Source organism: Astyanax mexicanus, chromosome 19 (assembly GCF_023375975.1).
Source record: "Astyanax mexicanus isolate ESR-SI-001 chromosome 19, AstMex3_surface, whole genome shotgun sequence".
Taxonomy (NCBI): Eukaryota; Metazoa; Chordata; class Actinopteri; order Characiformes; family Acestrorhamphidae; genus Astyanax; species Astyanax mexicanus.
The window spans coordinates 31,693,389-31,705,994 of NC_064426.1; the positions used below are offsets into that span (position 1 = coordinate 31,693,389).

Genomic DNA, 12,606 nt, shown 5'->3' on the forward strand with positions numbered 1-12,606 from the left:
CTTTTCTTTTGTTTTCAGCGTAAAGTGAGAACAGAATGCACTTCTAGCTTTCTGGTGATATTCTGATGTTCTGTAGACGTACCAGACGATAATGTTCAAGGTTTTTGAGATTCTGGTTATCTCTGAATGGGGTTTGGATGATCCAATCATTATCCAAACACAATGCATCTTGGGAGTGTTTAAACTTGGTGTTTTGTGCAGAAACACAAAACATAAAGACAGTTACAATTCAAAAGTGTTTAGACTTGTCTTTACTTGGATGGTCTCATTGATGCTTAACTGACATTCAAATAACATTCACCTGAATGCGTAATAAATGCAATGCATTTATGCATTGATTAAAAATAGAATCTAACCTTACACCTAACACTAAGCTTAATCTAAACTTTAAATCCAACCCTAAACCCAATGCTAATAAAATGTTAAGATTAGAGTTTGGGTTAGAGTTGAATGTAGGGTTACATTCAATAGAGAATCATTTACTTTTACCTTTCAGTTCAATTGCATTTACAGTTTTTCTCAATTGCTAAGACACATTTCTTGAAATTGTCCCTCCATGTCGCTAAACTGTAAATTCAAAACTCAATTTTCAAACTACATTCACAAAACATCTGACTCTTCCTGCAAAACCAAACTATCACCTCAAAACAGTTCAAACAGCGCTCAAAAGCAAACAATGCTGTCAGATCAGACCCCGAGTCAATCAAAATGAAAACACTACTGAGCAGTCATTACACACAACATAGAAAAAAGGAAAACAAAATGATCAGATCATTAAGTGTTTAGAAATAACCTTTATCGTTCACAAAAATGCATTTTCAAAACAAAATTCTTGTTTAGCCTGTGTAGTCCTAAAATAATATATACTTTTGTTGTAAAGTTTATATATATATATATATATATATATATATATATATATATATATATATATATATATATATATATATATATAAACTTTACAACAAAAGTGCATACAATATCTACTCTATAACATCATGTCGATGTGCTGGGTCAGGCCACAGGACTTCATCTACATCACAGGCCACATTCTCCCTTGCCAGGCAGCGTGGGTAATAACTTCTAGTGTGCCGGATCCACGCTTGGCATGCATCCACACCTATATCATTACAGGCCAGTTCCATGGCCTGCAAGAGATTTTCCCTGGTGTAGGGTTGTCGGTCATAAACCTTCCAGCGCCATGCAGAGAAGAACTCCTCTGTTGGATTGAGGAAAGGGGAGTATGGTGGTAGGAAAACATTCAGGAATTCTTGGTTTCTAGTGAACCACTCTCTGACCTGCACGGCATGGTGAAAACTCACATTATCCCACACAATGACATAGACAGGATGCTCTGTCTGTTCATGATCCTGCTGCTGAAACCCTAACACAATATCCCGAAGATCACTTAAAAATGTCAGGAGGTGTTGAGTGTTGTATGGCCCCAATGTGGCATGATGGTGGAGAACACCATGATTGCTGATTGCAGCACATAAAGTGACATTGCCACCACGCTGGCCAGGAACTGTAACAATGGCTCGTTGGCCAGTCACATTCCGGCCTCTCCTCCTCCTTTTGGTCAGATTGAACCCAGCTTCATCCATATAAATATATTCATGTGGTTGTTCTGAGGAATCCAGTTGAAACACTCTCTATGGGAAAATACATATAACTTTGTAAGCTGTACAGCATAAGACAACCTTATGCTGTAGAGTAGACAGCAGTATTGAACACCTACCTGTACATAGTGGAATCTTTGCTCCTTGACCCTTTCTGAGTTGCGCTCAAAGGGTACTCTGTACAGTTGCTTCATCCGCATCCTGTTGCGTTTTAGGACACGATCAATGGTGGAAATGCTGATACTGGTGATGCCTTCAAAATCAACATGGTCGTCAATGATCTTCTGCTGTATTTCACAGAGTTTGACTGAATTGTTCTGACGGACCATGTCAACAATGAGGGTCTCTTGGCGTGGGGACAACATAGATGGCCTCCCTCCCTGATGTGGCAATCTGGTAATTCTACAAAAAGAACATGCAATTACAAAAAAATACATGTAGTACGAGGCCTACAAGTATATTGGAAAATGAGTGTAATGAAACACCTTTTTATTGAGTCATACTGCACAAATCAATTACCTGTTCTCTTCTCTGAATCTTCGGACTATGGTGGACACAGTGAATCTGCTTAGGTTGGGCTGAACTCGAAGTCCCGCTTCCCTCATTGTCAACCCGTGGACAAGAACATGGTCTATGACAGTTGCCCGTATTTCATCTGAAATATTTGTTCTTCGTCTCATACCTCCCCTTCCTCCTCTTCCACCTCTTCCACCTCTTCCACCTCTTACTCTTACTCTGCCTCTCTGATTGTTTCTGTCCATAGTGAGACTTCAACAAACAGGGCCCCATGGACTGGCTTATATTGGTGTCTTCACCTCATTAGTCACATGTGTTATCAATTTTGAGTTGCAGTGTTTAAGTTGAAACACCTGTGCTTTCATTGAATTTCCCTTTTGCCAGCTGTGCTTAACATTATGCAGCCCAAGTGCATCAGAGTGCCAAATGTGTTTTAGTGGGTGAAAATATGTTTGCAAGTTGTTGTTGCAAGTGTCTAACTAGGTGAAAAGTGCTTAAGGTTCTGCCAAAAGATCCATTTCAATAAATGGGTTCAGGGCATTGAGCATTTGGTTCAGACAACCGGGTTTAGTGTTTTAGCAATTGAGAAAAACTGTAATAGACATGCAGTTGAATGTTAGTTGAATGTTAGTTGAGCATCAACGAGGCCATCAAATGGACCATCCAAGTAAAGTGTTACCATGTTTTCTAAGAACATATGAACAAGGGCAATAGAAGACAGAAATACAAAAAAAATCAGGAAAGAAAAGAAAAGATCCACTGTAATAATTACTTGTACTGATGTATTCTGGACAGATTTATTTCTGTTTGCCTGACAATATCTGATCACAGAATATGTATTCTGTCAACAATTATTGTCACAGATGTGAATGAGAGACTGGACGCAGGTATACATTTCATTTAGATAGGTACAGGGGTTGGACAATGAAACTGAAACACCTGTCATTTTAGTGCGGGAAGTTTCATGGATAAATTGGAGCAGCCTGGTGGCCAATCTTCATTAATTGCACATTGCACCAGTAAGAGCAGTGTGAAGGTTCAAAATATTGCAATGCAGACAACATTATGGGTGACATACCAGAGTTCAAAAGAGGACAAATTGTTGGTGCACGTCTTGCTGGAGCATCAAGTCTTTGTGATGTATCAAGAGCCATGGTATCCAGGGTAATGTCAGCATACCACCAAGAAGGACGAACCACATCCAACAGGATTAACTGTGGACGCAAGAGGAAGCTGTCTCAAAGGGATGTTCGGGTGCTAGCCCGGATTGTATGCAAAAAACATAAAACCATGGCTGATCAAATCACGGCAGAATTCATTGTGCACCTCAATTCTCCTGTTTCCACCAGAACTGTCCGTTGAGACAATACATTATCGTGTTCTAAAACCAGGTGTTTCAGTTTCATTGTCCAACCCCTATAAAAGAATACAAAACAAGACTAAGAAAATGAAACTGAGAAAGGTAGGGCAGAGAAACTAAAGAGAGAAAACTAAACTAAGAACACAAAACTAAGTAAGCTAAACACTAAGGACAGAACTACTACGGCAAACGAGCAAAGAGAAAACAAAAAAACGCAAAGCAACACAGATCATACAAAAGATGCCAAAAACACCAAAAGTTACAAAATACTTTAAAAAAGGAACTCAAACAAGGGGCTCTACATACATGAAGAGGGTTGGGAACACCTGGAGCAGGAATTAAGGGGGCGGGGATACACACGAGACACGAGGGAACACAGATGACAGGGCGGGGCTAAGGCAGAGACCAGACACTAAAACAGGGCCATGTTACGGTGTGACACTTAGGTGTGATACTGCCATCTCGGTAACACTTTCTATGAATGTCATCTCTATTAGACTCTATAACCACATTCATAACATATTATAATGCGTTCATAAGCCATTATAAACATGGCTGTAAATATGTATAAACATGCATAACCCATTATAGCCATGTTTATTAAGCATTATGACTTGTGATCATAATACATTATAAGCTGTGCTTATAATATATATGTTAAAATAGTTTATATCTATCGTTATTAATCTAGTCCCACGATGAAAGTCTGGCACTTTACTTAGAGTGCACAAAGACCTGTTATTATACATTATAATTGCCTATAACTTATATCCAATACTAGATACTAGTTTAGACAATACTAGATAATTTATGAGTGGTTAAAAATATATTTATGGGATAATTCAGGGTGTGTTTATAAGTTGGAAGCTTTTTTAGTCGTAATACAGTCTGGGACTGAGTTTCTTGGTATTGATGCATAACATGTTATAAACACAGCTATTAATGCATTATAATCACAGTTCATGATGCATAATAAACATGGCTATGATGAATTATACATTTTTATAAATATGTATAGCCATGTTTATAATGCCTTATGAATGCATTATAATGTACTATGAGTATGTTTATAGAGTCTCATAGAGATGACATTCATAGAAAGTGTTACCGCTATCTCTTTAACCTCCAAATGTGGTTTATGTGACATAATCAGGTCCCACTTTATAATATGTGTCCCTAAGTACTATGTAGTTACACAGTAACAATCCATGTAACTACAGTGTAACTACTGATGAAGTACACATTGTTACAGATTAACTACAGAGGTACAGGTTATGTAATTACACATGTGTAATTAAAGGTTAATAGGTAAAGGTTAATGTTGACTTGTGTAAGTACACATGTACCAGGGTGAGTGTACTTACACAAGTGATAGAGTAAGTGTACTTACACATGTGTAACAATGTGTGTGTACTTACACATGTGTAATAGTGTGTGTGTACTTACACATGTGTAACAATGTGTGTGTACTTACACATGTGTAATAGTGTGTGTGTACTTACACATGTGGAATAGTGTGTGTGTACTTACACATGTGGAATAGTGTGTGTGTACTTACACATGTGTAATAGTGTGTGTGTACTTACACATGTGTAATAGTGTGTGTGTACTTACACATGTGGAATAGTGTGTGTGTACTTACACATGTGTAATAGTGTGTGTGTACTTACACATGTGTAATAGTGTGTGTGTACTTACACATGTGTAATAGTGTGTGTGTACTTACACATGTGTAATAGTGTGTGTGTACTTACACATGTGTAATAGTGTGTGTGTACTTACACATGTGGAATAGTGTGTGTGTACTTACACATGTGTAATAGTGTGTGTGTACTTACACATGTGTAATAGTGTGTGTGTACTTACACATGTGTAACAATGTGTGTGTACTTACACATGTGGAATAGTGTGTGTGTACTTACACATGTGGAATAGTGTGTGTGTACTTACACATGTGTAACAATGTGTGTGTACTTACACATGTGGAATAGTGTGTGTGTACTTACACATGTGGAATAGTGTGTGTGTACTTACACAAGTGATAGAGTAAGTGTACTTACACATGTGTAACAATGTGTGTGTACTTACACAAGTGATAGAGTAAGTGTACTTACACATGTGTAACAAAGTGTGTGTACTTACACAAGTGATAGAGTAAGTGTACTTACACATGTGTAATAGTGTGTGTGTACTTACACATGTGTAATAGTGTGTGTGTACTTACACATGTGTAATAGTGTGTGTGTACTTACACAAGTGATAGAGTAAGTGTACTTACACATGTGTAATAGTGTGTGTGTACTTACACATGTGGAATAGTGTGTGTGTACTTACACATGTGTAATAGTGTGTGTGTACTTACACATGTGTAATAGTGTGTGTGTACTTACACATGTGTAATAGTGTGTGTGTACTTACACATGTGTAACAATGTGTGTGTACTTACACATGTGGAATAGTGTGTGTGTACTTTCACATGTGTAATAGTGTGTGTACTTACACATGTGTAATAGTGTGTGTGTACTTACACATGTGTAATGGTGTGTGTGTACTTACACAAGTGATAGAGTAAGTGTACTTACACATGTGTAATAGTGTGTGTGTACTTACACATGTGTAATGGTGTGTGTGTACTTACACATGTGTAATGGTGTGTGTGTACTTACACATGTGTAATGGTGTGTGTGTACTTACACATGTGTAATGGTGTGTGTGTACTTACACATGTGTAATGGTGTGTGTGTGATAAGTTGAGTATAAACTTTTTAATCCAACAGCTATTGTCTAGCATGTAATTAGGGCTGATTGAGTACACACACATTGTTACTTACACATGTGTACGTACACTTGCTCTATTACATGTGTAAGTACACTCACACTGGTACACATGTGTACTTACATAACCTGTACCTCTGTAGTTAATCTGTAACAATGTGTACTTCATCAGTAGTTACACTGTAGTTACGCAGATTGTTACCGTGTAACTACATAGTACTTAGGGACACTTATTATAAAGTGGGACTGGAATCCACAACTGAATCCAAATTTTAACATCTAAAAAAATGCATGTTTGTTAATGCAAGCAGTAAACAGGCCCACGGTTTCGTAACAAAAAGGTGGGGACTTACAGTTACACGTTTGCGCTTAAGATGAAGTGTCATAAAAGCCACTCTCTAGGCAACAAGCGGACAAGCTCAGACCTCTAGAGTCCGCGTCCATTCCTAGGGATCTAATCAGTTTCTAAGCTCCAACCTGAAAAACACAGAATCTCCCACAGGCATAATGACGATCAATACGGCAAATGGCAGACGAACGATGCAAAGTGTAGAGAGCGCCAATCGAACTGCCATCATTCCACACAGCTCTTTTTCCACGGGGTCATGCATTTGTAATAATTTGTTTAACTCAGATGTCAGCTGCAGGATGAGAGGGTCAATACCACAGAGTGATGACAGTTTGATCGCTGCATTCGTCTGCATCAGAGGCGGTCTGGCAGGCTCTCGCCTCCCAAAACTCAAAAAAATTACACCTGAGAACTGAGAGAAGTGAATGGTAGCACTTGTAAAACTTGGTTTAAGCTTGGTTTATACTGATGGACTTGTTTTTATTTCGGGTGCCATGGTGCTGGAAGGTTAGGAGATTAATTGAATTATGACACCTTAAAATAAGGGTCACAAATACCAGTTTATGACAGTAATAAACATTGTTAAATGCCAAATGTCTCAAATACAGTGAATCTCAGTGAACAGGCTTGTGCTTCAGTCATAAACCTGTAAAAAAATATATATTTTTTCAATATAAAAACTGCTTGAATATGTTTGAATAGAGCTGCTTGCTATTTTTTTTTATTAATAATATCTAAATTAAACTCTTGTGTTTATATTTGTTTCACACACAGTTTATTGTGCTACATGTTTCGACTAATTTGGACAAAAATGTAAAAAAAAATAATAAAATAAAATAGGTTGTGTATTTGATTGCTCAAAATTGTGCTGTTTTGTTACTGTTTACATCTACCAAAAAATAAAACATAAAACTGTCTTTTTTCAGTTCATACCTAACAACTAAAAAAAAAAATCATAATGAAGAATTGCTCATACAAGAAATTTGAAGAATGTCACCCATCTCAAGTTTGCAAATTGTGAAATATTGTGTGATAAAAATAAAAAATCCAAATGTATTTTCTATTAAGAATGAAAGGCATTCAAAACAGTGCACATCAAATATACACATTATAGTGAAATCAGCCTAAACTCCCTCACTGATCCTAAACTTCGTCATAAACAGTCCTTAAAGAAGATCAAGAAGTCACAAATAACTGGAAGATTTATCGCATATCCTGCAAATGTACTGATGATTTCTACAGTCTTTTTTCTTTTCTTTCTGGCTCTGCTTTTGTGAGGTTTGGCTTTCAGAAGCGCACAATAGGCCAGGGCAGCACTGACTGTCAAAGCCACTGGACACCAGAAAGAGCTTCTGTGCAGAAGATGAGTCCGTATTCATGACCTGTGAACCATAGCTCTGAGAAATCATGCTTTTAATACTGCCAGCGCATGACTACACCTGTAGAAAATTAAATTCCCTCTCGCTGTTTGATGTTCTCCATCAACACACACACACACTCTGCAGTCTATTATTATTCTTAGCTTAAAATATATGACTTACACAAAATATGAATTTTTACCAATTTTACCAAATTGAAAACCTCTGGAATATAATCAAGAGGAAGATGGATGATCACAAGCCACCAAACCAAGCTGAACTGCTTGAATTTTTAGCACCAGGAGTAAAGTCATAAAGTTATCAAATAGCAGTGTGTAAGACTGGTGGAGGAGAACATGTCAAGATGCATGAAAACTGTGAATAAAAAACACCAGGGTTATTCCAACAAATATTTCTGATCTCTTAAAACTTTATGAATATGAACTTGTTTTCTTTGCATTATTCAAGGTCTGAAAGGTCTGCATATTTTTTGTTATTTCAGCCATTTATCATTTTCTGCAAATAAATGCTCTAAATGGCAATATTTGTATTTGGAATTTGGTAGAAATGTTGTTAGTTTCTGAAAAAAAAAAAACAGTTCATTTTATTTAAACATATATCTATGAATAGCAAAATCAGAGAAACTGATTCAGTCTCTTATTATTTTTTTTCCAGAGCTGTATATACATACACACATTTCAAATGTACAGTACCAGTCATTTAATGTTTTTATTTATTTTTCCTAAATGAATACTAAAGTAATCCAGACTATAAAGGAACACATGAGGAATCACGCAGTAAATTAAAAGTGTTAAACAAACTAAAATACTCTATATGTGAAGCATTTAGGTGATCTTATCTGGGCTGCTGTTGTAATTTGAACTTATCCTGTGAAACAGAGGTAACTTCCTTAACAGAGGTCTTCCTTTCCTGGAGCGGTCCTGATGAGAGCCAGTTTCATCAGGCGGTCCTGATGAGAGCCACTAAAATAGGACTAGAACCACATGTGAGAGAGGGACACAGAGAGAGAGAAGGACAGACAGAGAAAGAGAGAAAGGTAGGGAGAGAGGAGAGAGAAAGAGAGGGACAGAGAGAGAGAGAGAGAGAGAGAGAGAAACAGATAGAGAGAGAAGGAGAGAGAGATAGAGAGAGGGAAGGACATAGAGAGAGGGAGAGAGAGAGAAAGGGAGGGAGAGAGGAGAGAGAATGGGAGAGAGGAGACTTTGACTTTTAAAAACGCTTTATTAAAAACGTCAGTTATGCATAATCACAAACACACCTTTACGCAAAAATTAAAGGAGATAATCGTTTGGATTACCATGAAAACAATAATTCACCTCCCTCCACCAGTACACAGCCCCCCGCAATACACCACCTCATCTCAAACTCCAATTCATTTCGTGTGCTCTGATAGAACAAGAACTCAGCTCGAACCCGAGACTCCACCAGAGCTCTAAACAGTGCTGAAACATCACAAATCCTGCCTTCTGACCTCATTCTCAGCGTCTTCCAAATGGCTAATTTAGCCTGTCCCAGCAAAAAATTAACAAAAACACATTTAAGACTGTTAGCTTTAGTGTATTTACACCCAAAAATAAACAGAACTTTTGTAAATGTCAACCCCACCCCTTGGAGTACCTGATTTAAAAGTTCAAAAAGTGGTGCCAGTCTGGTACATTCTATAAATGCATGGAACACAGTATCAGGAGCCTGACAGAATAAACACTGAGGAGACACAGCTGGAGTGATTTTAGAAACGTGTGTATTAGTAGGTAAAACACAATGCAGCACCCTCCACTGAAGATCTCCAGAGCGTTTAGGCAGAGGAGCCTTATACAAAAGCCTCCATGACGGTTTCAACTCATCAGGGACTGAAAGACAAGTTCTCCATTTAGAGTCCACCCTCCCCTGCAACACAGCGAAAAAATCAGATTTCACGCAACTCCGGTACAGTGCCCTCTTCCCAGCGCTAGAGAGAGATATGTTCAGTAACCCTTCAGAAGAGAGAAGACAGCCCACCCTACTCTCCTCCCCCTTAAAAACATTTGGCGTGATATCCAGCTCCGGAAAACTCAAAGAGTCAGGCTCCCCAGCAAAACAACTGGATAAAAAAGTCTGATAGGACTGAGAAAATGAGCCTCGCACTGCATTTAAAAAGAAATTAACCAAGCGCTCAGATTTCAGGCCGACAGCAGCTTTAATTTCAGCAGCTGATCGCCATTTCCCCACAGCCAGATCCACAGTATCCCTGACCCTGACTACTTTCGCTCTGATAAAAGCAGCAGCGGTTGAACTTAAACAGTTTACATTGCAATTAAAAAGGGGATTAGAAAATAAGGGTTCATCCAACCCAAAATGAGCCCCATCTTTCCTTCCCACAGTAAATGAACCCCAAACATCAAGCATAGAACCATAAAAACCCGGCACGGCAATTTTCTTTACATCATCATGAGACATAAGAAACAGTTCTTTATCAAGGCCCAGCCCCCCCATTGTCCTGAGCGTTGCTAGTCCAAACTGAATCCATGGAGTACTTCCATCATGATACAGCAGTCTTTGGGCTGATTGTAATCTCATGGCCTTTACCTTATCAGTAATTTGTATCAGTCCCTGACCTCCCTCATCCAGAGGGAGATATAGCACTCCAGGAGGAAGCCAATGGAACCCATGCCAGAAAAAGTCAATGCAAGCTTTCTGGATACCTCGTACCATAGAAATAGGAGGATCCAGAACTGTCAAACGGTGCCATAGCATAGAAGCTATTAAGTTGTTAATTACAAGCACTCGTCCCCGATATGACAGGTCAGGAAGAATCCACTTCCATCGTTGTAGCCTGCCTATAGCTCGGTCGTCCATTCCCTCCCAGTTTTTTTTCATGAAGGTTTTAGTTCCAAAGTAAATGCCCAGTATTTTCAGTCCATCTGATCTCCAGGAACACTGCTGGGGAAGTGAAGGAATTGCCTGATCCTGCCACTGACCCATTAAATATGCAGCACTTTTGGACCAGTTAATTTTTGCTGAGGCTGCTGCTTGGAACATCTGGAGGCATGTCGCCATCCCCGCAACATCTTCATCAGTTTTTATCAAAATTGTGACATCATCAGCAAATGCACTTAGGGTTACTTTTTCCACGCCTGCAGCACATGATCCTACAGGCGCTATCCCACTGAGCTGTTTTCTCAATGCTATCAGCAAAGGCTCAATAGCTAGAGAATACAGCAGCCCAGACAGACCACAACCCTGCCGAATGCCACGGCTAACACTGAACGGTTTGGAGAGTCGGCCATTAATTTTCAACAGACTATAAACATCTGTATAGAGCAGCTTAATCCAAGAGACGAAACCCTGGCCAACCCCGAAGGCCTTAAGAGTGTCAAATAGGTAAAGATGATCCACTCTATCAAACGCCTTCTCTTGGTCCAACGATACTGCTCCAATATTCATCTCCTCCAATTCTGCATGTCTGAACAAATCCCTCATAAGGAAAAGATTGTCAAAAATAGAACGCCCGGGAATGCAGAATGATTGATCACTATGGACAATTGACGCTATACAGCTTTTAAGCCTGATAGTCAAAGCCTTAGACAGAATTTTATAATCAAGCCCGAGAAGAGAAACTGGACGCCAATTCTGTAAGCACTTAAGGTCACCCTTCTTGGGCAGCAGGGTCACTATTGCTCTCCGGCAACTAAGAGGAAGAAGACCCACTTCCATGCTTTCCAAGAAAACAGAATGTAAGTCTGGACCGAGCAGAGGCCAGAACACTTTATAAAATTCTGCAGTCAGTCCATCAAGTCCCGGGGCCTTGCCATCAGACTGTGCATATGCAGAGGCCGTGAGCTCCTCAAACGACAATGGGCCTTCTAACACTGAGCTTTCCTCATCCGACAGATGAGGCAGGTCACTCAACAACCATTCCCTGGCTGCCTGGTCACAAGGTTCAGCAGAAAAAAGATCCTGGTAAAACAATGATGCATGTCTCATGATCTCGTGTCTATCCACAGTCTCTTTCCCATCTGGCAACCGCAAGCAAAGGAAGGCTTTTTTCTCTGTAGACTTTTTCTCCAGGCCGAAGAAAAAGGAAGATGGAGCATCCATCTGGTTGAGCCTTGTGAAACGCGCTCGCACCAAAACTCCTCGGCCACGCTCCTCCAGCAGATTTTTAAGCAAAATCTTCTTCTGCTCAATGTGTTCAGTGCCGCCTGGATCACTTGAGCCATCCACTCCGCAACTGGACTTTAAAATGTCCTTCTCGAGTTGTTCCATCTTGCACTTAAACATGTTCGCATTTTGAGCAGTATAATTTTGGGAAAAACATTGGATCTGAGACTTTCCAATGTCCCACCACTGGGCCAGGGAAACAAACTGATTTTTTCTCTCTCTCCAAGCCTCCCAGAAAAAAGTGAAAGATTGCTTGAACAAGTGGTCTTGCAATAATTTGCTATTAAAGTGCCAGTATAACCGTTGTTCAGTTACAGAAGAGAGTGACACAGAGACAGAAATAAAGTGGTGATCAGATAGTGGAAAAGGAGAGATAGAATTACCAAAAAATCTGGTCTTATTGCTGTTCTGCACATAGAACCGGTCCAATCGAGCCCCTGAAATCCAATTTACACTTGTTTTCACCCAGGA

General features: G+C 39.3%; 1 protein-coding gene across 1 annotated transcript; it reads right to left on the minus strand.

The window, feature by feature from the left end:
* Window positions 1-980: 980 nt before the first annotated feature.
* On the minus strand, window positions 981-2,638 carry LOC111193396 (uncharacterized). Its single transcript, XM_022674052.2, has 3 exons — window positions 2,136-2,638; window positions 1,736-2,018; window positions 981-1,649 (listed from the first exon to the last, which is right to left on the minus strand). The coding sequence occupies exons 1-3, from the start codon at window positions 2,375-2,377 to the stop codon at window positions 981-983; spliced, it is 1,194 nt and encodes a 397-aa protein (XP_022529773.2). The 5' UTR covers window positions 2,378-2,638.
* Window positions 2,639-12,606: the final 9,968 nt, after the last annotated feature.

Excerpts from the sequence above, each read along its gene's own strand:
- LOC111193396 (XM_022674052.2), bottom strand. The coding sequence starts at position 2,377 with ATGGACAGAAACAATCAGAGAGGCAGAGTAAGAGTAAGAGGTGGAAGA. Across the intron at positions 2,019-2,135 it reads AGATTCAGAGAAGAGAACAG|AATTACCAGATTGCCACATC; the intron begins GTAATTGATTTG and ends TTCTTTTTGTAG. Across the intron at positions 1,650-1,735 it reads AAAGATTCCACTATGTACAG|AGAGTGTTTCAACTGGATTC; the intron begins GTAGGTGTTCAA and ends ATTTTCCCATAG.